This window comes from Struthio camelus, chromosome 17 (assembly GCF_040807025.1).
Source record: "Struthio camelus isolate bStrCam1 chromosome 17, bStrCam1.hap1, whole genome shotgun sequence".
Taxonomy (NCBI): Eukaryota; Metazoa; Chordata; class Aves; order Struthioniformes; family Struthionidae; genus Struthio; species Struthio camelus.
Genome location: NC_090958.1, coordinates 7,272,254 through 7,299,971, shown reverse-complemented (window position 1 = coordinate 7,299,971; position 27,718 = coordinate 7,272,254). Strand labels below are relative to the sequence as shown.

At 40.8% G+C, this 27,718-nt stretch overlaps 1 protein-coding gene across 2 annotated transcripts; it reads right to left on the bottom strand.

Moving 5' to 3' along the window:
- Positions 1-897: 897 nt before the first annotated feature.
- Positions 898-27,718, bottom strand: SUDS3 (SDS3 homolog, SIN3A corepressor complex component). 2 transcript variants are annotated; one of them, XM_068911490.1, is made up of 13 exons: positions 27,447-27,718; positions 27,168-27,355; positions 22,815-22,884; positions 21,815-21,870; positions 21,303-21,374; positions 18,953-18,972; positions 18,231-18,387; positions 13,334-13,429; positions 11,225-11,286; positions 10,359-10,380; positions 9,521-9,626; positions 5,196-5,280; positions 902-1,701 (listed from the first exon to the last, which is right to left on the bottom strand). In XM_068911490.1, the coding sequence occupies exons 2-13, from the start codon at positions 27,187-27,189 to the stop codon at positions 1,603-1,605; spliced, it is 867 nt and encodes a 288-aa protein (XP_068767591.1). In that variant the 5' UTR covers positions 27,190-27,355; positions 27,447-27,718; the 3' UTR covers positions 902-1,602. The 2 variants fall into 2 exon arrangements, with proteins under 2 accessions (XP_068767590.1, XP_068767591.1); XM_068911489.1 differs by lacking the exons at positions 27,168-27,355; positions 27,447-27,718 and adding an exon at positions 24,036-24,273 and having other exon boundaries at positions 898-1,701.

Genomic DNA, 27,718 nt, shown 5'->3' with positions numbered 1-27,718 from the left:
CATCAGAAGCTCAGCCATAACACTCCCCTCCAGATCCACGTACACACATCAGTTATTGGGATGTGACTGCCACCCAACTGCAGTAAGCAAAAGAAATGGAAACAGTCATTTAAAATATTCCATTTATCCAGATAAGAAAGAAAGGCTGATGCTGAATGAGAAGGCAGTTCAAAAACGAAAACAAAGGATGCCTCACACAGATATTAATAAAGGCAGAAATTACAACTCTTTGCCCAGTAATCGAAAGGAGCACAAAGTCCATTTGCACACAAGGCAAAGATCTGACAGTGCTGCCAGTGTCGTGGAGTTCACGTCAATGGGGTCACGCACAGTATTGGTGGTTTCCACCATTAGCAAAAGACCGGGAATAAAGGAATGCTAGGGTCCAAAGATCTTTAAATATCTTGGAAGGGAATAGCCCGATACCATCACTCGAACATTTTAACTCCTGTGCTATTGGAGGGAGAGTGTAGAAACTCAGCATTCTCTCCTGCAATTAAAACACCCTTCAAAGAGAGACCTTTATATGACATCTTAGGGAATTAAGGTTTCCAATGTACACCAAGAGCATGTCAATGCAGCTTTCCACTCTGAATCAAGCTTCTTTGGAAGACATGATAGATCCAGTATCTTATGTCAGTGTCATTCCAGCATGACCCATTACTCTCGAGACATCAGTAAAGAAACTGAAATTCACCTTTCATCACTCCACATATGGGTGGTACACTCACTTATATTTTATACATACATATATATATATATGTATATATGTATATATATAAATTCATATAGTCTCGCTCCCTAGTGCAAAGTCCAGTTAATTAATCATTTGGTTTATACCTATCAAGATATCTGCCCATTTCAAGAAATTCATTGCAGCAGTATAGACATACTCTTTGCTTGCTCATTGAAGGGTTTTTTAATATGAAGAGAAAAGGAAGCTTTGGATTAGCCAAGTGTGACTGTTTAACAACATTAAAATCAACAGGATTTTCAGCAGTTCCTAAACTGTTCATATTTTCCTAAAAAAGCCTCAGTGCTCAAGTCTTTAAACAGTTCATCCAATAAAGCTGATGCTGCATACCAGATGTTACCGACTCATCTCTCAGCTGCAGCCGAAAGCTGGCAGGATTAATTTCCTTTTGCCCACCATCCTGAGCTTTGCAGGAAAACAAAAACAAAAAGAACAACCAACCTCAGGTCTTGACAAGCAAAGTTTTCTTCCGTTAGTCTGATTTAAAACATAAATGTTACGTTGTTTTCAACATACAAGTCCCATCTATGCATCATGAAATGACGATGAAAAGTCTGATGCAAAGTCTTCTTAAATAGTCTCCCGAAATATAAAGAAAGCATAGAGAAGCCTGATGTAAAGTCCAGAAACAGTCCAGGGCAGTGCTTGGGTATCACTAAAGATTTAAGGACTACTAGGGGTGATGTGGCCAGCCACAAACTGTCTCGTAAGAGGTCCCGACAGTGTTCTCTGCTGCTAAGATGAGAGCGAACAGACTGCCATTCCCCATTAGAGGTTTGTCTACCTGCTAAAAAGAAAAAAAAGGGGGGGGAGGGGGGAAGGGGGAAAGACCAAGGAAGAGCATACAGTCATGCAGCTGATCGTCGACGAATCACAAAAACACCTCGCTGCAGCTGTCCCAGATAGATTCTCATCTTTGTGCTGTCACTGGTTTTTCTCACCCAGATCTGCAGGAAAATATTAAAAAAAAAAAGGGGGGGAGGGGGTGTTATGTCTTGGGGAGAAAAAGGGAAAACCCCGCAGTTAGTAACACAGCGACAACGAACTCCAGGTATCCTTACTGTCAGACTTTACAACTCTGAGTTACTCAGCACGTACAGATGACTTGGCTTAACCCACCCTGCTTTCAGATTAGACATTCGCAACCTGAGTAGAAAAGGAAATAATATTCCTAACTTTACCACCCCAACTTCTTGCTCAAAACAGTCATGAAGAAAAATTACTCTTCCAAGCATCATCAGGAAAATAAAGTTTCCTTCTTGCTACAGTTTGCAACAGAACTCTGACATTAAGCTTCACCTAATCAAAAGCAAGTCTCTCTAGACCCACGGATCATAAAGCTACCTATCCTGGGATTTGCTCAGACAAGTAACTATTAGTCAAATGAAAAGCACGCTCTGATTTTGTTCAGTGAAGCATTTCTCACCATGTATTAAATAAATTGTATTTGAAGATAAAAGAGCCTCCTTTTTGAACGCCTGCACTGAAAAATTCATGCAACTTGCAGATATGCATTGTGTTTCAAAGGACAAAATTGCTTCCATGGAGGCAGCCATTCAGAGAATTTTTAAAAACAATGATTACTTTCAAGAAGTTGAGACCCCAAATATCTGTACTTCAAAAATCAAATCTGAGCATTTAACCATTCTAATGCGCTTAAAACTTTTAAATAAATGCTTGAAAATTAAGAGTTTTCCAGTTCTTAGTACTGAGTATTTTAGGACACAAGTCCACTATTTCGTACTACAAATGATTATAAAATTAATAGTTTTGGATAATTTGCATTCCAACATTCTTTAACATGCATTAGCTTCAGGCCTTGCATGGTAGAATTATAACTAAAATAGCAGAGTTCAATCAATTGCCTTTACTAGCAGAAGCCCTCAATATAAAATAAATTTAATCTTTGCCTGCTTTTGTACTTCAGTTATTTCCCCAGAGAACTTAAAATCTGCCTTTATTGTAAAGAGAGATATGCTTATCAAAGTGTTTGTTATGTTTTGCTAATCAGAAGAACTTGTAAATCTAAAAACTCCGTACAGAATAAATATTTATATTTTTAGATTCTATCAGAATATGATAAAAGAGTATACTACTTCTGTTAAAGTTATTATTTTCTGACAAGATTCATTTGGAGGAAACCTTGAATTAAGTCTTAAATGACCATAAAACCAAAATTACTTATTAACCTTAAAATGTGCTACACCATTAAGAAAATTAAAAGCATCAAGACATGTTACGTATTTCAATCCGATAACAACTATTCGTTCTGAAGGAGTGAAGAACACAGTGACCAGAAACAACCAAATCCATTTCCTAATTGCTTTTATTCCTAGACTGTAAGAGGAAAACAGTCTCCTTTTTTCAACTTTCATTAAATTGACACTGTTGAATAAACTGATGGGAAGAAAATACTTTCTTGCACATACTGAAGAATTTCTTGTCAAAAGGCCTGAAAAGGTCTGAATTGCTTCCACCTGCTTGGCCAATGATTCTTCCAGTGCAGTAATTTAACTCACAGTTTGCAAAACACATTGAAAAAATATATTTGAAATAACAGAAATTTATATAAAACATAATAATTTCTAAATATATAGAAATAAACAGAAATATATTTCTGTTTGGATCTAAACACATCACCAAGTTTTAAAGAATTTGGGCCTGAGTTTATTTTTGGTCTTTAAGTAGGATCTTCTCAGATCAAGTCTCTGCGAGAAAAGCCCACAGCCAGTTACAACATTCAAGTCCAGTTCAAGTATACCGATTTAGACCTTCACACAAAGATGCCTCTGATGCACTGTTAAGTACTTCCTTTCCCCAGCCACAAGGAGGCAATTGTATGCCAGACTAATGCTCCTTATGTTCCTTTAATGTCCTTTCCCCTTTGAGCATTAATGGAAAGGTTGGAGGAGAGACACTTCATGCAAAGATTTTCCGTAAAGTTCCTTTAAACGACTTGGCTTCTTTTAGAAATGCTATTAAATTTTGACTCCAGCCTACAATTGGAGGTCTCAAATCTAAGCCTGCCTTCCAGATCCTAAATTCAAGTAGGACCCAGAAAGATCATAGCTTGACAACTGTTGCTTTTGAATGTGTTATAAAATCTGAAGTGCATCTTGTACCTAAGAACATCTCCTCATTTCAGTACCCTGTTAAGTGTTTATCTCCCTTGCCTTTATATAGTTGCAAAGTACCACCACAGGGAAAAACATGTGCCATACCTCCTCCCCAACTTCCCACTAGAAAACCCTTACTGTCTCACTTCAAAGTGAAATGCATGCAAAAATATTTAACTTACTGCAGTTTTGGAAGTTTCAGGCAAGTTGCTCCCAGAAGATTTAGAGATTTAAACAGTAATAATTTCAATCAAATTAGCAGTATTTGTAACACACCTGTTAGCACTTTGCTATTAGTTTATCTAAATAACCAGCCATTGAGCAGAACAATTACTATAGCAAGGAGAACAGTTGTGATACAAAGCAAATCCCACATGCAGCTGATTTTGTTGATAATGCAATATTTTCCCTTTACTGTCAAAATAAATTAAAGTTACTTTATTGGCTGATTGAAGAGAAGCGAATTCGAGAGTCTACTGTTTCTTTCTTTGAACTGCTTGGAATCTGCAAGCAAGGAAAAACCTGCTTCCTTTGCCCAGCTGATGCACTGTTCAAACATCAAGTGTATTTTGCAGCAAGATTCACAACAAACCTAGATGCACGCTTCTCAGCCTGCTTCTCTAAGCCTTAATCAGCAGCCAAAAGGAAGTGGTCTCACACAAGTGACTCTCCTTCTCTAGCTCTCAAGTAGGTGATAGGAATGCTGCCAGCTCATTTCACAATATATATATTTAGGTTATAAGGCTGAGTCTTCTCTCCTTATGATAACTAAGTTTGGTGACAAAGTTTCACCTCATCCTCTTCTGGCTTCCCAACAAGATTTATTTTTATTTTGCATTAATATCACCTGTAAGTATATTCCTGAAATAATGGAAATTAAAACTTATAAATTCAGTGCCAAGAGGATGTAACATGCCAGTTCTCCTCTTTTTCCTGCCTACCAAACTACTACTTGTAAAAGGTAGGATCACTCTGAGAAACATTAAGTCTCTCACCTTCTCAAACCTCTCTCAAGAGGAGACCATGATCTATGATTGTTTTGTGATCAAGGTTCTTGTCCAAAGACTGATCAATACAACTTAAATCAACCTCAACACCAAATGCTGAGCAACACAGTCAACCTCACTATAAAGCAAATTCAGTTTCATCCTAGACTGAGCTTCCTCAGACACAGAATTACGCCTTTCCTGAACGGATGAAGCTGCTCCACAAGCAGTTTGTGCAGTAATGACGTTTTCCTCTTAGCCCTTACCAGATAGCTGTCTCCCTGCCTGTACTGACCCACAGCTTTTCCCACTCCCATGAAACACAAAACAGTCCTCTACCTCATTGGCGCCCACAGAACTGATCACACAGCTGATCTTAGTGTTCTCTTTAGACTCCAGGTAAATAGCCTGGCTCTTGTGGTACCTGTAAAAATAAAGATAAAAAACAGAGAACAACAAATGAAACCATTAAGCTGCCCAAAGACTGAGAAAGCAAACAGTAGTAAAATTTATACGGCCAGGAGTCTACAAGCATTTGGATAGAATAAATACAAAACAGTCTTTTCTTTTTCTCCTCTCCATATCACCTTCCCCATCTTTACACAGCTGTGATCTGATCTCAGAGACACACACTTCATACATTGGCAAGCTACATTTTAAATGCAAAGCTACTGTAAGATCCTCTATCAATTTGAATTCAATCCTCAACCCAGGTTACTTAAAACAGATTTCATGTCTGAAAAAGGCAAGGCAGAGCACCAATGCACCAGATCAACACTGATCCACAAGACCACCCTGTTTCAAGAGTTAATCAAACCAACCTTCTAGACTTTGGACACTGGATGGATTTCAGAAGGGCAAGTCCATACTATGGCTGATAAAACGTGACAAAGCACAGCACAGGTACTGAGAAGTTGTTCACGTTCCCCAGGGCAAAGTTACTAGAACACTAGTGCCACAAAATATTTGAAGTGCCCTCAACCTATCAGTGCAGTTATTCAGCAGAGACCTCAAAGAGGTCTAATACTTTTCAGTTGTGAAACTATCTGAAATGATAGATGATCTGCAACAGACAAAGAGGCCATACACAGCCAGCGTAAGCAGGTAGTGTCTAAGCACGCTCAAGTTCTCTTAAGATATTAAGTCATGCTACATATGGTTTTTCTTAATGAGTTTTGTATAAGATAAACAAAAAAACCTTCAAAATTCATAACTCTGAGTCCCTTGATTCCATGGTCTTCTTGCCTTCAAACACAATGACATGCCTCTGGTAAGGACTGCACAGTATATTAGATGAAACTCTCTGGTTTCTGTTTATTTTGCCTAGGAGAGCTCTGTAGGCAAAACTAGTTACATGAAATAGATTATTTGTGAACGTATAAACGTAATCAAGAGAGCACAAAAATGCTTTATAGTTAGGAAAGCATAACTATACTTCCGCCTTTAACCTCAGTCATTATGAGCTTCATATTTAACTGGGAAATCCAAGTTGCAGAAACACTACGCAGACATTCCAGTGGTAACTGCTTAGTGTGCAATTCCCTACAGTTTGATTGCCTGACAGCTATTTGTCAGAAAGCATGGATTTGCATAATCTATACAGTTATTTCTACAATAACCATACTGTAAACATGGAAGTTCTCCAACAGTTTATTCCATGAACTCTTTTGACTGGCTCCCATACTCAGAATTTTCACACTGTTTACCCGTAACGAAAATGATAGTGTCTGCTTTCAGACTTCCAAACATATCAATCACCAAAGGACTAGGTTAGCTAATAAAAAACTCTAAACCCTGTCAACTTTAGACACTTGTGCCTAGTCATTATTCTCTCTCTCTCTCATTTCAACAGAAAAGCTATCAGCAGGTTCCAGTGTAATGCAATAGCAACAATGGTCTCGGCCGAAACCTCAGCTGGAGCCCAGATGGTCATTCACTGGCGTGAATGAAACAGCACAAGATACTACAAACCAGCCCTCACCATTTTAAGAGGCAAAAACCTCAGTTTAACAGTGTCCTGCCATGATACGCTGTGAGTGCCTAAGCAAGGGGAATTGATCTGGGTACCAGCAGCGCACAAGCTTCAGAGTGCAGAAGACACCACTGCAAATGTCAGCTCATGAATAAGATTGATGTGGGCACAGATAATGAAATAGTTTTTCACTCAAAGCTGTTTCTTTCCAATTTCAGTATCGGTGAACTCCAAAGCTAGTGACACACACGCAGCTGGCTTCAGCCGCTGGATTTCACATCACAAGTTACTGTCCCTCAGCTCATCTATGCTAACTAGGCATGGCAAAGGTAAGCTAAGAGGGTTAGGTCAGCACTTTTTCATTGAATAACTATCTTAAACTGTCTCATGCTCCTTGTGTGCCGAGACACAAGTCAGCTGAAAGCACAATAACCTGGTACATCTCTGTAACAGGTTCACATCTCAGCCTTTAGCTCACTGACAGTTTGTGTACCCTCGGGGGAACAACAAAGGGGTAGAACTTTACAGGGCAAAACAGTCTAGGATGGAAAATGAATGGAATTTCAGCTGGCTTTCAAGCAGGAAGGAAAGCACCAAACAACTCTTGCTATCGCAGTAGGGAAAGTACACTACTATCAGACAAGCATCTCGAGGCAAGCAGAATAATTCTACTTTCTGCTAAAAAATACCTTGCTGAAAGGCTAAGATTTTCAACTGCGTCTCCAGGAAAAGACTTAATCAAAAGGACACTGCTGAGAAGCGGCACAAAAGGCAAAGCTGAACTATCAAAAGTGCAGCTATGAACCTCTCTCAACTTTCCAACTCAGGTCTGCGGGCTACCCTTAAGGAATCAAACAAACTAAGCCACTGACAGAATGTTCTTCTCTCCTAAAATTCACCACAGGGGGTTGCATCTTTTCAGTAAAGTGTTTTGGAGTCAACAGATCAAAAGATGGAAAATCATCGCTCTTAATTATTGTATGCAGACAAAGCTAAAAGCAAAAGGCAAAGAAGTGTTATTCTACAGTAAATTGCAGTTCAGGATGGGGGGGCACAAACTGAGGACAGAAAAAATGAAGTCTAATTCCACATCCATCTGAAATTCCCTCTACAAAGTCTCGGGTTTGGAGACATGCTTGCAAAAAGCCTCTACAAGGCCTAAGGGAGTCCATTACTAGCCTTAAACATTCACTACTTTGAGATAATGGCCCTTCATGGCTCCTACCAGGAAACAGAAAAAGTAGTCACTCCTGAGCTGTCAGCTTCATTACTTCTGCTGCTTGCAGCTTTAATACATGTTAGAAAAAATTACCTTCCCACTATCAAGAGTTACTTTGTTATTTTAAAATATCAGGCACTTTGCAGAAGTACTATTACTATCAATCAAAATCTAAGCAGGATTATTACAGTAAAAAATTTAAAATACTTGTCCTAAAACAGCATACCAATAAGCAGGAGGGGAAAGGCAACAACTGGAATTCTTGACATTCAGGCCCCATGGCAAACGAATTCAACAAGATGAAAATATCTGTTGAAATATTTCATGTCCCAATCATAATACTTCAGTTATCCGCATGCTTAAAAATTCCAGAAAACTGTTTATTCATTCAAAGATATCCTAGAGTAGACAATAGTGGTTTTACATAAAAAAAATTCTGAAAGTAAAAACAGCTTCATGAATTTGTGCAGCAACCCAGTAGCATGGTCATGCTTACTTCCTGCTTTAGGCAAGTTTAAGCTCCAGGCAGCGGTTTTTGTCTGAGCTGTATACATTGAACCTTTGATGAAACTTCAGTGCGAGAAGACTAGCAAAAGGAAAAAATGACTAACTAAGCAAGGCGGCTATTGTGTAGACAAGACCTTCATATGTACCCTCTTCAGCAAGGAAACTACACCCCTGCCTCTTGTTATTTCAAGCCACCAGAACACCAAGGCTGCAAATAAGCACAAGACTTGCAAATTGCTTTCTGCTCAGGTACGAGACTGCCCCCTTGCTTATCCAGTTTTGCATGTCTCTCAGATTACGTTTAAGACCTACTAAGATATCTGTGGAAAATTAAACACTTTCCTTGTGCTTTGTGAGCCTTCCACAGCCCATTAAAGTTATAGAGCTAAATCCAATCAGCAATTCTGAAGTTGTTTCTTATGTGTGGGCTTGATCTTTAAAGGTTATTTAGTTTTTGTTATTAGAAACATTTTTCCTTCTACTCATCTGGTGTGCAACATTTCTTCTGCCACCTTGTGGAAACACGGTCTAGTGTACTACAAAGCAGACCACAAGGACTTCCAACACTGCTGGCAGCTGCTGCATCCGCAATCACAGAGTATCTGGATCCTGGCTACCTGGATTCACGGATGCATCATGCTGCATTTGTCGGTGGCCCTCTTACTGAACATTAGGTTTGACAAAAATGTTTTCCCAGTGTCATAGCACACAACCAACTCCACAGAAAAGATTTAAGCATCCTGTCATTCAAGACAATTTCTGCTGAAAGTTTATGAAGTGTAACAGATCCGTTATCACTTTTGATTTACAGAATCCCAACAATTAACTCTTGGAGGCAATGGCTAACCCCTGCCCCAAAACATCTTGTCCCCAAATTCTTTCTTGAAAGCAACTTCTCTCTGTGGTCTTTTTTGCTTCATAACTCAAGGCTCAGACTGATTACCACGCTAATTTACCAGGACTTACCATCTTTTATCATAGTATAGTTTTCCGTCTTCTATCCGGGCTTCAAACCGCTGTGCTGGAGACTCTGCTGGTGTAGCTGGGAGGTGTTCAGGAGAGGAGGGAGAGGCTGAGAACAGAGAAGAGATGCAGCGTTTAAACACTGGCATGCACCCACCACACAGCAGTACATCTGACTGCAGAATCACAATTAGTAAGGTCATATTTAGCAGAAATAAGCACAGAAAGCTAGTTCAAATTTCCATCAGTAAAGTGCTCTGTGTTTGGATGAATAATTTAACCTCTGCCTTGTGTATAAAGGTGATAGTATACACCTGGAATATAATAATCATCTAAAAAAAATATTGATTGGTAGGGGATAGACAATATAGCCTTGATTTTTTTTTTTTTTCCCTCACTCTGATTTATTACAAAGAAGTAAAATATGGTCAGGATTACTTAAGCAAGTTAGTACTACTCTGTCCTCAAATAAGATGTACAGACATCTAGCAAGCTAGAAGCACAAGACGAGAAGTTTTCCGTCCCTCCATCTACCTGACAAGTAAGCCAGCCGCCCAGATGCATCTGAACGTAATGAAAAACAAACAAAAACTTTTTACATAGATAGTTTAGTGCCATGCTAAACCAAATGTTTCAGGAACCTACTAAGACACATAAGGCTCCCTTCCCAACCCCAACAAACTTTAGGACTGATGAAGGGACTTTTGCACAGCACCCACTCGCCACAGTAGCTACACAAAGAATGCATGTCAGCAATTACAGAGTCAAAGAAGTCCGCAGTAAAATACTCCATCCAAAGCAAACAGATTGTGAACAAATTTTACTGTAATTGTTAACTCACCTGGTCTCTTGGGCGATTTAAGCTATATGAGAAGAGAACAGAAAACCATTAGAGATCTGACATGAATTTTATACCATAAAAGCCTGTTGTAGTAATTTCAGATAATCTTTCTTTCCATAATTTAACATACTGTTAAGTGGCAGAACATAACCCGAACAGTATGACAATATGCTGTAAACAGCCAAAGACGTGGATGACCAGTATCATGACACTAAAGGTCTAGAAACAGAACTTCTTCAGAGCACTCAGATAATTTATCAAAATAAGTCAAAATCAAATCTAATACACTCCATTCTTTGAGCGTGATCTGATATTTCTCGGGGAACGCTACTACGCAGGAGATAAGTCATTAGACAGACCTCAACAGATGGCACTAAAAGCATACTGCATGACCATCTCCAAAACCCGTAAGGAGTACCCTCTGTTATGAGAAAACATACATGCCTTCAAGTCGTTAGCAAGAAAGCAGTAGGATAATCAAATCTAGAAAAACTAAATATCCACTGCACCCCATCCAGCTTGCCGAAATATCTGTGACAGTGAAAAAGAAAAAAAAAACCCACTAAGGCCTAAAACAGAAGCAGCCTGTGATCTCACAGAAATATGTGCTAACATCTGTTCTGCCATGCGGAAGAGAGAAACTCCTTCACGTCATCACTTGGTTCAGACAAAAGGTAACTTTTTTAGGTGACAGTCATTTTAATTAGGTTAATTAAGCCTATTAAAATAAAAGGGCGGAGATACCATCTTGCTGAATCTTTTACTGTGTTACCTCAGAAAGCCTACTGGGATGAAGGAGTTCCACATCACAAAACGGAACACAAGACAAGACGGATAGCTCTGGCCTCTTCAGGGAAAAGCATTACCTTGTTCAGAGTTCTCAGGTCCTCCATTATTTGCTCATCAGTCAACAAATAATTTAGCTGAGGTATCCAGAATTAAGGTTCCCATTAGCTTTGCTTGCCAAGAGCTTAAAAAAAAAATAACTGTCAATGACATTTCACTTGACTAAATGCAAGCGAAAAAGTTTCTGTAAAGTTGCATAAGATTTTAATGCATGCTGTTACACTTCAACTTTTTTTGTCATATGAATTAGTACAAGTCATCTCCACAGGGCCTCATATACTGCACCAAACAGAATGTAAAATGATTTTAACTTATCAGACATAACCATCAATAAAAAGCCTTTAAAGCATTGACATTCACTTTATAAAGCTGCTGTTTGATGCTTTTTTTTTTTTTAATAAATCTTGCACTGCTGTATAGTACTATCTGTGTGAACTGTAATAGAGTCACTTCACACGTACAATGGAGCCGAATCCCACCCAAACCTAGGAAGAGATCAGCAGTTACAACTCAGAGTAGGCAGGAATAGACGGATAGCGAGACGAGGGGAAAAAAATACCTGCAACGCAACCACCACTACCAAAATAGAAACAGAAAATTGAGAAGAGGCACAAAACACAGAATCACGTTCATGAGGATGAATAAGAGCCTATTGCTCACATGGGAAAAAAAGACAAAAACTAGCAAACAAAAAACTCTGAAACCAAGTAAAATTAAAAAAAAAAAAAATCAGAACACAGAAGGTAATATCCTTATTAGAGCTCCACTGACATTTTGTGTGTATCACAACCACATTTTCGTGTTTCTCTTTTCTAAAGCTCCTCTCTTTCTGGATGTACCTCCCAAGAAAAACCTAACTACAGGAAAGGAAAACAATACCCAGACAAAGCAGTGGACCCTTTTTCCATCTTTAATCTACAGCACTTCTTTAAAACAACTGTTAAAGTCAAACTATTTCAAATACTAGACTTAAACTAAAGCTAAAACAAACACCAGGCTGTGCTTTAAGGATTTGAGCTCCGATGGAATCAATCCTTTCCCCAGTGAGGAAAGGCAAATAAAGTTTCGTACTGTGGCTGCTGTGTCACGCTCAATTAATAGGTTATGTTTGCTATGAAACTCATTTATTTTGGATGAGATACTAGCACTAATAAATAGATATCTCCTTTAGAAAGAGCGAACAGAATCTCCAAGTAGAAAGAGGTTAATTAAAACTGGAGACCCGTGTGACCATCTTGCATGAACTCTAGAAGTTCAAGGTTTGATACTGCCTTCAGAAATGGAGAGTCACTCAGAAGTCACAAAATAGGTTCTTTAATCTGATTGAAGCCAAACAAGTTTGGAACCTAATAATAAACCTCTGCAAAACAAATATCACTGCCTTCCTTTCCAGGGGAATTTAATATACAAATAGAAAGAGTGCCTATCATTGCAGAGGAGCCAAGAACATATTTCCAAAAGCTAAGGAACGTTTTAATTATAAGAAACATGCAACAAAGCAGGAGAGAAGGATTAAAAGCGCATCTTCTCTCTCTCGCGCTATATAAAAACAAGAAGGACTTCCATTCTTTGAATGCAAAATGAACAAATCTAGCACTCCTTGCTTTTGCTATGTATCTGTTTGGATTAGAGAACTGAAGCCTTTATCAAAAAGGGAAAGTTAGCTTGATGTAACAAATATGATCTTTCTGGTAAATATGTTGTCACATCTTGAAATGGGAAAAGCTTTAGCTTATGTAAAACGCCATTTACTATCCATGGAATCAATTACCTCAACATTTTTATTATATATATCTGTCTTTTAAAGTTTATATCTGTTTTTTAAAGCTTTTTTCACTGAAAAAATTTACTAAACTAAACTCCCTGACCAAAAAAGAAAAAGCCACCACTTTAACTAAAGTTGAAGTAAGGATACTCTCTTACCAAGGGATCTCTGAACACTGGTTGTATTGTATTGCTTCATCACACATTGTACATGACAAATTGCACTTCAGTATTTCCTAGATTAAAAGCTGATCCCAGCATTTCATTTTCTTTCCTGTACAAAAATAACACTGATGCACTTTGCCCTCCACACAGCATGCTGGCTTCAAGTAAAATAGCCCTCCAGTGACTCTGTAAAAGGATATCAGGGGCAGGTTTCCTCCTCTTGTCTGGGATAGGAACTGGATCATTTGGTCGCCGCCTCAGTTTCCTTGTCATGATAGGTTTCACTTCCATAGAATCTGTAAAGTAACGAAATTGGAGAGCTGATAAGACCAGAGGGAGAAGAGCAAGGAGCAGCAGCTTTTTATACAAGGCACAAGTAAAATAATCTTTCTCCTTTCATATAGCAAATTGGATTTTTTTTTGATAGCTTCCAGCATCCAAGCTGGAATACAAGTGAATACAAGTTCTCTTTCATACTAAGCTCACTGTGCAATAACACAGCATTGCAATGCCACAGCTACAGCTTTCATTGTCTCGAGCAGCACAGTTGTTTCGGGGGCATTTTAGACGCAGGTAACTGAAGTACAGCGATGCTACAAGGACTCTGGACAAACTTCTTTCATACGAACATCAAATACCTGCTTTTAAACAGATTGTCTAAAAGGCAAAGTTCATGGAGTTCTTCGGTAACAACACTTGAACAGGGAATAGCATGTAAAAACAATCAGCTTCAAAAAGCAAAGCAAGCGCCCCCTCTCTCTTCCCTTCAAGCTGGAAAAACAGTTTCGTCAAAGGAATACAGCTAACTACTGCATTCAAGACTAATACAAGTCTGCTGGAGGTATTTTAAATATAAACAGTATTTATACCCAGATGATCTAAAAAAGTTTCAAACTATGGCTAACAAAATAAACCTAACTAATAACGTCCATAGCAACAGTTAAGAGTTAATAAAATAAATTGTAGCATATGCACTGGACAAAAAGAATCTGTCTAAAACTGAAGCACAAGCCTCATCACTGAGTAATTCTCTGAACTACGTTTTGTCCAAATGTCTACGTGTAGTCTCAACCGAACTGTTCTACTCTGACAAACTCGCACAAATAATTCCTTAATTTAAAAAGACACCTTGAATTAGCAGGAAAGAGCAAGAGAGCACATCCTAAACGTTAAGCCCATCTCACCTCTCTTTCAGTTGCTGAGAATCATTTGCTCTCTAAGAAGACCTAAACCACATCCTATGCGGCGCTTAGTCTAGAGAGAACATTTCTGGCTTCCTCTAGATGCTAAGACTTTGAGCAGCTATGCGTGTTCAAAACATATCAAACTACTTTTCCCCTTATCTCAAGGGTGAACAAGGATGACCGTGCTGCGTATCAAGGGAACAAATACAATAAAAGCCTAAAGAAATGCCACCCATGGAGCGGCTGGCCAAGGAAATCTTATCTCTATGACCTGAAGCTGAATTTGAAAAACAGTGAACATTAATAGCCCTGCAGATACTAAAAATATAACTTATTGTGTTGCATGGAAGCCATCCTTTTCATTTGTTAAGACCAATTTACAAAAGAGCCTCAAAAGAAGAGTTTGAGGTACTTACTCAAGCGGATATGCACCCAAGTCAATAAGGCTTTTTTTTTTTTTTTAAAAAACTAGTTTCAAAAGAGCTTTCACTGGTCTGTTATCTGTGTTGTTCAAAATGGGAAAAAGGCAAAGATATCAATTTTCTTTTTTATCTTAGCATCTTGTATCTTAAATTGTGACAAATCAGCCGAAAGTTAGTACCAAAGCACGATTCAGAAAATTGATGGTTTGAGTCTTATATTTATTGTGAAATGTTTGTAGAGCTTTGAGATTCTTGAGAGATTTACGAAAATGCTATAAAGTAAGTTTCAAAGAGCTGCTAAAGTACCAACAGATTTAACCTGAAACACAGGCTTGCATGATGATTAGTAATTGAGAACTACAATACACAATGCTCCAGAACAGGAATCAAATACCGCAACTAAATGCGAGCAAATGCAGATTAAGCCCCAACACTCACAGAGCCTCACAGGTGAGGCTCTTCATCCGGTTTCTAACTTGCATCTTTGTACACACCGAACTTCTACAGGTTTTAAAAACTGTCAAGTCTACATCGGCTCCAGCGTTCTGATTCCTTACCCTCCAGCACATACTCACAAAATAATCTGCTAATTTTAAAGAAATCAAACTGCATTTCTGCTTGTCTGGAAGGGAGGAGATAAGGGAAGCTAACATATACAAATGAGCAAATGGATCTCCTGCCCACAGTTACTTAAATGCCTTTTCCCAGAGCTGCATCCAGTGAAACAGCTCATCCCTTTAAGACATGCAGCAACGGGTGGGGGGACGACACATTTCCCTGACAAGGGTTCCAAACTACAATCACGTGTGATTAGTTAGCACAAAAATACACAAACACTAACAACAGATCCAGAAAAGTTCACGTGTTCCTACATTTTCTTATGACTCTTGACTGATATTAAAAGGAGTCTAAGGCAGCAATCCTGTACACGAACTGCTCCCTTTTCAGCAGCCCGTTCCTCATCCACTTGTAAAAATCAGAAGAAGGTATTTTGTAGCTGTGTCTATTTCTCCTCTTCTGCTACTCAGTCTCCCATTAACTCTGTAAACTGGAGTTTTAATCATAGCACTAACAGCTGTCCCACTGCTAGGAAAGTGGATTCTTTTGGATTCTTAGATTATAGTTACTCAGTTTTCCAGAGGTGAGACCTAGTCAGATATTTAACCCCCTAATGAAAATCTACTTACAAGACTGGTACTGTATGCTATTTTAATCAAGAAACATAGGCATAGCACAACAATAAGAAAGTTAAGGTGAACACACAGACAATTTGTAAGGTCAGACAAGACCTCATAACCCCTGCCCCCCCAAATCAGAGACATAGCGTAGCACAGGGTGTATATCAGACCACATTAGATCTAACAGTTTGCATAAAAGCCAACAGCACTCAAACGTGTCCAAACAGGTTTTATTTTTCACTTCTGAATACTAATTAAATTATTAGCCTACATAATCTGTGTAGATAATATGAAAGAGATATAAAAGGTGTAATTTATAGGCAGGCCTCAGCAGCATAACCAATCTTATCCATCTACAAAGCGAGGGAGTTGCTCTTTGTAAGGAAAATCAAATCAGACCTTTGGTTCAGTATCACAGCAGCAGCATCTGTGAAGGAGGCCGATTACCCCTCTACCTAGCTCCATTGTGTTAGTTATTGCAAAGAGCATTGCCAAGGCACCAAGAATACCAACCGGTTTTGTGAAAGCAATTTGTGCATTTAATGCCCATTTTTCAGAATCTAGACACAAATGAAACTCACTGAGATCTATTTTATTAGCTTTTAGTAGCATATTTCAACCTTTATTGTTTGTGTTTTTTCAGCTTCTTTACCATCTGTTATTGGAGGAAAAAAAAAAGACATCGTTTAAATCCTGGCATCACTGGCAAGCCAGTGTGGCACATCTCAATAGTTTTATTACCAGATGACAGGTACTGAAGAAATCCCTTTCCCTACAGATGGAGTAGGTGGTCATGAGAAGACATTTCCCACTAGCGTAATGAAAAATATGAACATCTGGTGGGCGGTCACTAGAAGACTTCAGTAACAAAGCTGGTAAAAAGAGGTATTAGCTCCAATTGCTATCAAAATTCAGCCAAACGATGAGGGAAGCCATGATATATGTGATGAGTTAACAAGTTGTAATTCTGTAAAATCTAACATCCAAAATATCATCCTATAACAGCATCTTAAAAATCTGTCTTAAAAAGCTATAAAGCTAAACACAAGAACTTAGATTTCAGGCACAAGTCCAACTCTGTGTCCAGCAGTCACTGCCATGAGTTTACCTTATCTTTTCTTGAGTTATATTAAAAAAACCAACCAAACAAAAAACCCCCCAACTGCTCCCCAACAAAAAAAACTTGGCTGTCTCGTACTTGAAGTCCCTCTGCCTAGCTCAACAGGATTGCTTGAAGAAATAAGTAAAAGGGGTCTTTTGCTGCTGATATTCAGTACCTTTTTTGAACTGGCCTTTTTTCCTCTCTGCTCAACCAGCTGCTAATACTACAGTGAAACTGCAATCTTCCTATAGGCCGAGATACAGGATACTAGTTGCGCAAAGTAAATTCCTACCTCAGCCCTTCTTCAGGGCAGATCTCGGACCCAGCCGGGCTCCAGTTCCGCTACAAAACTAGAAGACTGACATAACTCTTTTCCAAGATAGCTACCTGTGGCTTTCCAGAATCAGGGAAGAATTCTGAGCTGCTGCAGCTTTGCAGCGTAACCCTTATGCAGTTCTCTCTCTCGCTTCAGGAAACTTGCACTGTAGTGATACAGACCCTTAAGGACTTCATCCACTCACATACAATCCACATATTTATACAGTAAGAATCATGAATTGCTTAGAGGAGAAATTAGTTCTTTGCTATAATGTTTTGAGATGATTTTCAATTAAGTAACCCCTAACCTTCTACTTTCAAGGACTTAAAGCTCTCTTCTGATAAAGGCACAAGATAACTAAGGTTTGAAAGGGTGCTACAATGAGAGTTGTAAAACAAAACAAAACCCATACACATTTCATGCTCTGTGAAGGAAGAACTCCATGATCACACCGCAGAGAGATCCCAAAATCTTCCATCAGTAAAACTACAGAAGCTAGACAACCATTCAGATGCACCCACCCACAAGCTTACCACTGAGGTTTCAAAGCCTAGTAACTGACTAGAAACTGTTGAGAAGACTCCTTGATTTTGCTGCATAGTTTCTTCTCTTCTGAAAGCAGAAAGTGTAAATGAGAAAGCTTACCCACTCTGCTCCTCCGTGACGCTCTTTTGATTTGCATGTTGATAATTCAGGTCAGTGGATTTTATCCTAACCTGCACTGTCCACTAAAAAGGCCACAAGCTCACGTTCTACATTTGCTGGTATTTGGAAAGTTGTAAAGCCTCCATGCTAACTGTCCACATAAACTAGCATTGCTACTTTTACATTTTTACTTCTAAGTAGCAGCAAATAGAGAAAGATAAGCGAGAGATGTTTATCTTGTTTTTACCTCCTGTTAATTCCATGGTTAGCTTTTCATTCTCAATCATCTTCTTTTTCTCCTCCAACTCTGCAATCAGATTTTCTTTAAGCTCAATTTTCTTATCTTCAAACTCCTTTGCGGCAGCCTTCTTTTCCTTGACATAATTCTTCTCCACCTGATCAGTCTAATGCAAATCAGAAGAAAAAAGGCTTAGCTAAGGAACAGATGTCCCAGGTCTGTGACACTGCAACAGCTTCGCTTTCAACAGCACTGTTTTGATTAGCTTCTCAACTGAAAACTATAGCCAATTCTAAAAAGTATCTATAGTTAAATAACCAACAGAAAACCACTTAAAAATCACTAAGTAAATACTACTACATCGGCAAAAAAGTTTAAAACGCATTTTAAAATGCGTTTTAATGTTGTCGCCTATCAAGTCTCTAGCAAAGAGCTCTTCAGATCTACAAAATCCCTACCATTTATTGCCTTAAACAAGCTCCTTATACTATTGCATAACCAGCATACTGTAATTCAAGAATGGCATTTCTTTTAATTCTACTTTAATGACAAAGTTACTTGAAGTAATATCAACAGTAGGCTGTACTATATCTCAGCTGTAATAACACTAACCAGATGACGGAAATCTCTTTAACTCTTCTGGGAAGACAAGAAGTATTAGCTGATGAAACAGTAGGCTTATACCCCTCCCACCTAATTAATACGTATTTTCATAAATTAAGAATACTTACTTCCAGCTGGAGGAAAAGTTCTGAAAGACAAAAGAGACCTAATTTATTACCTTGAAAGACGCACAAAATGACTTTACCAGCATTTTTAAGTCATTTAATACTGCAGCCAAGAGAGTCAGCAAACTAAGGACTGCACATACGCAACCTCTAGTCTCATCTTGCAATTTTACACTGGAAACTATATAACGACAAAAAAAATATTCCCAGAAGCGCATTATTAATTGAAGTTTCCTACAGATCCTTCAAGCAGAGTTGCAAGGGTTACACAGCAGTAAGCCATTACTACACGTTTTTGTTCAGCTCAGCTACTATTTTCAGCAGTACTAAATACGTAGTTAATCTTTCCTTCAGTTTAATTCTTCCCTGCAGTAAGTCAACGCTAGATATAACTTTTCAGATAGAAGCTTGAAACACAGCTGAATCTACGGCCGGCAAAGAATCAGTTTAAACTAATTTCATGAATTCCAGCAACAATTGTCTCAGAAATAATTCTGCAGCATTTAAAACATTCACCTATTGAATTCACATATCCGTTTTTAGGCTGTTTATGCCTAAAAACAGGCAAGGAACATATTACATATTGCTTAAGTTCTAGCATAGGACAATGACTTAGTTCAAGTCAGACATAGGGGTGAGGCAGATTGATTTCTGCATGTGGAATAGTCCTACTACCGATGTTAGTGTAATTCCTAACAACTTGAAAATAAACAGCATTGAACCCCTCTTGTATTTCCTGGAGGAAGCACTGCCAAAACAAAGTTTTTACCCAAGGCTGTGACAAGAAAAGCAAACTACGGCACTTTTTCAGTCCTCAAGTCACCATATTTTACCAGCATATCAATCTTGGGCAATATCTAAAATAGTAAAAATTTCTGCGAAGATCACAGACTTCACATATGTTTTGGAGAAGCTTGTAGCAGCATCACCTGTACAACTATGCCCCCCTCCCCCTTTTAAAAGTAACTTTTTGTACTGGAAAGCCACTTCAAATTCCACCTACAGAGACAGTGGCATAATAAAAACCAAATCTTTTGTCTGCAAAGGGCTCTGTCATTTGAGCAAGGAAAACAGTATTTCCATTTGGGAGGTAATCAAGCACAGATTAAAGCAACTACTTGGGTGTGCCTATGTGAAATGCACAAAAGACAAATCCCTCACCTCTCAACATCAGAGCACAACATAAAAGACCGTTCTTCCTATAGTACTAGGCAGCCGGATTTTTGTCATAAAATTGAAACTTATCATAATCTGCCCTCCTGTGGAAGAAATACACTGTTGCAGCGCTGCTCCTTGCTAGCCAAAATACAAATCTGTGGTTAGTCTTAATATTATCAGAACATCCTAATATTACTAGAACGCAGCTCTAACCTGCATGAAATTCACCTCGGAAGCCAGATTCCTTTTAGCAAGGAGAAAGGAGTTCAACTCACTTGAATTCCTTTGGCAAATCCTTTACCATCCCAAGCACTTTTAGAAAGATACAACTTGTACTTTCCAAAGGTATGAGAGTCAGTGTACTCCAAAAACTGCCCCTGAAATACGACTTTTTGTCATATTTCCCAGTGCAATGGCCCAGGCTTTATAAGACTTCATCCAGCTCTCTAAAGGAAGAGCAGTTACATTTCCTATTTCCCATTCAATTGCTTCTATAAAAGGCCCTGCTTCATTATGCAAGAGCAGGGCCTTCTGGAGAAAGGGCAAGCAAGTTGGAAGGAAGGCAAACGGATCTGACTTCGAAGCCACTTCTCTGTTGTAACACAGTAAAGGCTAACTGGAAGATTTGAGAGCTAGACATTTTACTTAAAAAAGAAAAAAAAAAAATCAACTTGAGCCTTTGCTCCTGAAACAGAGAGCCAGAACACAAAGTACAGGCAGCCCGCTCAATGCCACAGCTGTATAGGACAACAGTCTCAGCAGCAAACTCTCTGCATTTTTCCAGGGCATAAAACAGACCTTTGGGAAAGTGTCTTTCTACTCCTGTGAACAGAAAGGAACAGCAGTCCTGAATCTTTAAGACAAGTTGCACAAAAGAACCAGCTAAAGCGAGAGACTGTAGATTAGGCAGGATGCCCATTAAAAATAAAGTATTTTCATTTGTGCTATTTCACACCAGTGAGGACCAAAACTGTTTACTGGTGTTTATTAAACACTCGGCAAACAAGGCCAGTGAAGAAAAGCACGATAGATTCTGTCATGTTTCATGCGTCCTCAAACAAACAACAAGCTACCCACAAAAAGACAGAAGAATCCTTGGTTCCAAGAAGAACCTATTATTTTTTTTCGGGTCATAGGAAAAGAGGTGCGAAGCACTTCATCTGCAGGCAGCTTCTTAGAAAGAAATGCAGCTTACCTGCATTCCGTATCCTCTCTTTGTACTGCTGGTCCAGTTTTTTCATTCTTTTCTGATATTCCTGAAGAGTACCTAGTTAAAAAGAGATTGTTGATTCCTAGTGAGATTTTATTCTTTCCTCATGTTAAATTCTCAGGTAGCCATAAACTACTTGGAACAACAACACTAATGCTCAAAATCAGGAAACCACAACTCTAGTTTCCCTATCTTGATAAGAATGCTCCTTTCTTTTTTTCTTTTTTTTTTTTCCCCCAAAAAGTACATAGACCACTCATTTTAAAAAACGCTTACTTCAGTACGCAGAGACTTACCTACAAGTGTGTAGTATCAGAAGCGGCTAACACTTTTCAGTGAGGAGAGCATGACCGAGATATGTGGTCAGTGAAGGGCCCTACTTACAGCTTTCAAAACCCTAATCCTTCTACGACCTCTGCAGCTGTTCCCAAATCAATCCTCAGCTTTGAAAAGTGCTGAAAATTCTTTAGAAAAAAGCTACCTCCTACAGAGCTTACCTTCCTGCAATTGCTGTAATTGCCTCTTAAGAGATGCCAGTTTGTCCTGATACATCCTGCAGGGAGAGCACACAAAATTACATAAAAATGAAAAACAAAACAAAGAGTCTATTTCACCATCTGTTTAGGTTATTGCATATATACTGAATTAAAAATTTTCCAGAACTCCAGAAAGCAAAAAACAATATATGAAAAAGTATCATTCAATTTAAAAATCCTACAGCCCCATTAACATTGCAGCACACCCAAATCAATTATTTTGAGAACAGTCATGGTAGAATTATCTTTTGTATGCAGAAATCTAACATGACACCACTTTGTCAGATCTTAATATTTGTGCGTTAGTTCCCTACTTATAACATAGGGGACATTTCCTCAGGTTACAGAGGACTTGAAGTTATAAGCAAGCCTCCCCCAGCACCCACATCAATAAAGCTAAAAGCAAGCCCAAAAGCACCAGGAATAGATTTTGTATTTCCCTTCTCACCTATCTGCAGTTTACCACAGGCTGCGTCTTCGTGACCTGTATACAACCATCTCTCTGCCAGTAAGCAAGACCACAAAGTGCTGCAAATAGACTTAAACTTCAAGAGAAGCTATTTCGAGTGCCCAAAACTCCCATCTTCCTGGACATTGCTGGCATTCTATTCTTAAGGGATTTTAACAGGTAACTTGCTTTTGACTTGGCTTGAATCAAGTAGGTCCATTGTTTTATTTAAAAGAATTTTCTGCCGAGGAATTAATTTGCAGCAAAATTGAGTTGCTCCCTCAACCTGCACCTATTTTGTTGTTCAGAACGGTAGCAGCACTTAGTGCCTTGAACACACATGGAACAGAGAGAGAGTAACTGAGGAAAGAAGAGATAGGTGTATATGGACTCATCAACTATTACACTGGGCAAAGAACTTACAAAAGTCCCTAACTTCAGCCTAAAACTTTGCAAAGTTTTATGCAAAGAAAACTAAGTATTGACTTACTTTTATTAGATTAGGTTACTTACTGTTCTTTCATTTCCACAAAGTCCTCTTCCTCATGTTTTGCCAGGTCAGTTTCACTAGCATCCTCAGTATCTAAAAAAGGTAAAGAATGAGTTGTTGAAACTAAAGTAATATTAAAAAGCAAAAAAAAGTCAAGTCATTTTAAAAAGAACAGGCAATTTAACTTCTCCATTTTACAATTCGACAGGCCTCTGGAAAGACTCATTCAGCAGTGAACTGAACCACCCCATCTGCTTCCTGCAACTGCAATTTGTCCCACATAGATTCACTCGTAGGCTTGCAATGAAGCTTACATCGAGTTTGAACGACTTCAGCTTAAGATACCCTGACAGCTTCTTCCCAATTTAAGACAACAGATTCTACATTAGTGCCCACAAATACAGAGGTGAGATGGTAACACGACCCAAAGACTCTGAAATGCATTTCACAAGAAAAACGCTACTACTAGATGCCATTACGGCTTACAAAGATAATACGTGAAGTTATTTGCTAAGATCTGAACTTGACATCTCTGCTACATATTTCACAGAAGTATTTCACCATTTACACATAGCAAAGACTATCACAATTACATAAACACAGCCCCAGTTTTGCCAACAGATAATTATAAGTAAAATAAACTAACAGGGCACTGTTAGCTTTCTGTTGTTGCCTTTTAAGGTTCCTATTTCTGAGACCAGGTAGCCAAAAATTAATTACCCTTCCTCTTCCAGGGAAAGCCAGTTTCTCCAAGGTAGAGTTGAGATTGACTTAAGGCTACAACTGTAAAGCCTAAACTACAGCTATATTCTCTATAAAGGGGGGAACGGAGGTAATCAGTCCTTTAAATCCAGCCTTTCTCAGATTTTTCTTAAACCATGAACAAATACCTTATGCTTATTTACGTTAAGGTAAAAAACAACACACCAAAGAGAAAGTAAAGTGTTTTAACTCCAAGAAGAACAGTTAAATAGCTAAGTTACCCTAAAGAAAGGGCTCCCATGTTTAATCCGGTCGCGCTGCGAGCAGCGCCCCTGAGCAGTGAGCCGTCACCTTTGTGAGGAGCTGCACGTCGCGCTGCGGCCCCGGTTCCTCCCCGGCAGCGGTGCGGCTGCCAGGGCGACGGGCCCCGCCGAAACCCACCCGCTCCGCGCTCCCCCCGCCCGGGGCTCTCCGCCGGCCCCGCTCTCCCGCCGCCTCCCCAGGCCAAGGGCCCGCAGCGCCCCCCCCCCCCCGCTACCGACCCTCGTCGGAGTCGCGGGCCCGGGCGCTCCGCTCGCCGTCCTCCTCCTCGGCGCTCTCCAGCTCCTCCTCCTCGTAGTACTCGGGGCCGGGGGGCATGGCGCCGGCGGGCGCCCCGGGCGGGGCAGGGGCCGGCGGCGTGGCAGACACCAGCCCGGCCGCGCTCATAGCGACGGGACGCAGCCGCCGCTGCCGCCGCCTCCGCCGGGCGCTCGGCAACGGCGCCAGGCCCCGCACTTCCGCTTCCGGGCTGTCCGCGCCGCTGCCCGAGCGCGGGCCGGCCGCCCGGCGGACGCCGCGGGCACCTAAGGGCGGGGTCCTCGCGGCGGGGCGGGGCGGGAGCGGTTCTCTCGAGGCCGCGGGTTCGAGCCGCGGGTTCGAGCCCCGGCCCCGCCGGGTCCGGGCGCGTCAGCGGGGCGGATCTCCAGCCGTCCTGCTAGCGCTGCCACCGCGGCGGGAGAGCAGCCGGCGCGCCCAGCTCTCTGGCCAGCTCCCGCCTATTGCGGACGTGAACGAGAGCCGGGCTCTTTCTCCAGGGCAGCCTTGCTTCGTGGCGGCCCAGAGCCGCGCAGCTCCAGCGGGCGTTACTGCCCAGCAGCGAGCTGCCCGCAGGCCCCTCAGCAGACACCTCTGCGCCCAGGGCTCTGGGAGCAAAATCTGCGTTTCCCTCTGCCAACGGGAACAGCTCCGCTCTGTGCTTGTGCTAAGGCATAAAAACACACCTTGCGCATACTTATGTGCTGCCTTTGCCAACCAGCAGCGCTTCCCCTTCAAGGGATTTATGGGGGAAAGGGGATTTTGGCAACCAGAGATCAATGTTCTCATTTTTGCCACAATGACCCCATCTATCCCAGTGAAATGCCTCCATCACAAGCCACAGGAGTTGCAATAATGCTTTTGCTCACCAGGTAATCTGGAGTAGGATGTTATAGCGATGGGAAAGGACTTCTGAAGACGCTTCTATACCCTTTCTACTTTTTTTTCCCCAATAAACGATTTCCTTGTTCCTCAACAAACTGCCACCACGGTGCTGTGATCTCACACGCACAAGGTAAAGCAGCTACTTCACATCAATAAATAGCAGCTTTCATAAAACAAAAGGGTCCAGAACCATTATGGACACTTCACAGCTGTCGGATATAGATTATTCTCCTGCCTGTGCACTGCTACAAAGTTAAGGACGAAGATACAGAGGCCACAGTGAGACACGTACGGGCACCATACTAAACACATGATCCCAGGCAGCATGAAAAAGTCTCAAATTGATATTCCCGGCTGTCTCATTTAGCCCTTTTCTGCAAGCGTAAGTCACCGGGGACGAACTGACCAATTAGCTTCACTGCCTCTAGCAGAGCTGTGCTAAATGCTTACCTTGACAGTCACAAGAGACGCTCCTCAAATGCACAACCTATTGACTCATTGAGATACTATAAACATCTAACCAGGAAAAAGGAAATAAAAGATAATAGGTTCTATCCAAAAAAGGATTGAACTCAAAAACACTGCAGTGCCTTTATTTTAAACTAGCCAAACCAGCTTTTCACAAGCCAAGGAGAGTACCAGGTCCTACCTAATCTTTGTTCTGAAAAGAACAGCAATAATGCAATACAATACATGCACTTTGCTTTTCTGCAGGTCATCCTGAAGATCTGTTTGCACTGACTGACAATTTTTAACTTGGAACACCCATGCAAAGTATGCATGACACCATTTTTACATAAGTAAATATTACCTCTTACGGGAGATGATGCTGAGACACAGCTAAAAGTCAATGCTATTTAGAGCAATTTCGTGATCGGAATGTTCTGTTTGAGGGCATTTAACTTGGCACTTTGGAGATCTAAATACTGGAGCTGCTGACCGTCTCTCTGTTGCTCAGTAACACCGGGTGCTGTGGGTTATCAGCATCCTTCTGCTTCTCCCCACTCCACGCAGCAATAGCTGCTAGGACCACATATGGCCACAGGGTGAACAGGAAAGGGTGCGGTGGCTGCTGCCACATCACATGAGCTGACTGAGTCCCCCAGCTGCACCAGAGTGTGCTAATGGGTACTTCCTCTCCCCGGGGACTTGCACCTGGCTTGAGTTGTTTAAATAACTTTCCCAAAGTCATACAGTTGCATCAGAGTTAAAAATAGAACTCATACTGGCTAAAACCCTTTCTCAGAACAAATCAGACCCCACTTAGAGCTTTTCCCCTTTGTAATGAGCTCTTTCACATTTCCTTTCTGAATTTCTTCCGTGTGTCCACACGTTTAGCTCCTCAGCAAGCTTTAACTGCTGCGGATAGCAAATGAGTAAACCAGTTGTAAGAGAACAGCCTGAACCAAGGCTGCCCTTCGAAGGTCAATTTATCCTGTGTTACACTGCATCAGCATTTTCTGATTGTCTGAAGCAGATTTATCCTTGAAGAGAAGCCCATCTTTCACACATCATACAAAGGGCAGGTGCATTTACTAATGTGAGGGCACACAAGAATCCTTTGAACAGTAGCTGTGCATGGTGAATGAGTAAGGAACTGCACGTAGTTGCTGATGCAAAAATTTTTAGCTCATTCTGTGGTTAAAACCAGAATCTCACTTACTGCTTGCTCCCTCCATACTAATTCTTCATGTTTAATATTAGCCTTCTGGAGCCACCCTATACTGTCATCTCTCAGGCATTCAGTGGGAACCCGAGGGAGGAGCTTCAGCTTTAAGGAATGTCACGTTTCCCTTACAAATACAGCAGCTTAACTGTCTACACCCCAAAGAGCTATCAGAGAAAATGTAAACTTCTTTTTCAAGCTATTTTACTTGGCGCATGTTGTCATTAAAGCTGTTGTTCTCATCACAACTCATTTTTTATTTTATACACATGCACATGGTTTGAGGAAAGATTTTTGCATCCTGCTTTGTCAGCTTTGACCATTCACTGAGTAACTGACACCAAAGCCAAGCTCAGTGTGTTTTCCTTTCCATTCGTAAGAACTGGGGAAAAAAGTTACCAAGCTCAGCTTGTAAACAGAGATCATGACAATTCATCTACTGTGCAAATTAGATGACTATACTAGAAAACCTACAATACAGCACCTTGGCCTTTGAAGAACAGAACACGTAACAACACCCTTAGCCTGGAACGTAAAGTTGTTGTACCTTTAGTTTCAAAGGACCACATGACGACGGGCTTAGAAGAAAGCCCAGCAAGAGAATAGCTGCCAGAAACAAAACAGTAGAACACGGCGGTGTGAGGTACTGGTAGAACAGAAACCCGTGGTCCTTCCGTTTTATTTGGCAGAAAAGTACCCCAAAGTCAAAGGATATGCCACCGCGGGACCGTCCAACTGTAAAGAAAGGAGCGTTCGCTGCTAGATGCAGGGGCTGCAGAGAATCGCAGCAGCCAAGCGTGGCAGGAAAAGCGTTATATCGCCTTACCCCGGCTCTCTGCCCTGAGCTCTTCCTAATTCGGGCCTTTCGGCCACTGCTAAAACTCCGCCTCCTCCCTCGAGGCCCGTCCTTCCCCAAGCACATCGCCGCGAGCCGGACCGCCTCCTTTCAGCTCCCCTCCCCTCCCCCCGGGGCGACCTGCCACCGGGCACCGAGGTTGTGTCAGGGCTCCCCCGCCCCGGGCGGCAGGTGCCGACAGACTCGCGGCCGCCCCGTCACGGGCCCCGGCGGCCTCGCAGCCCTAACGGCTCCCGGCCGCT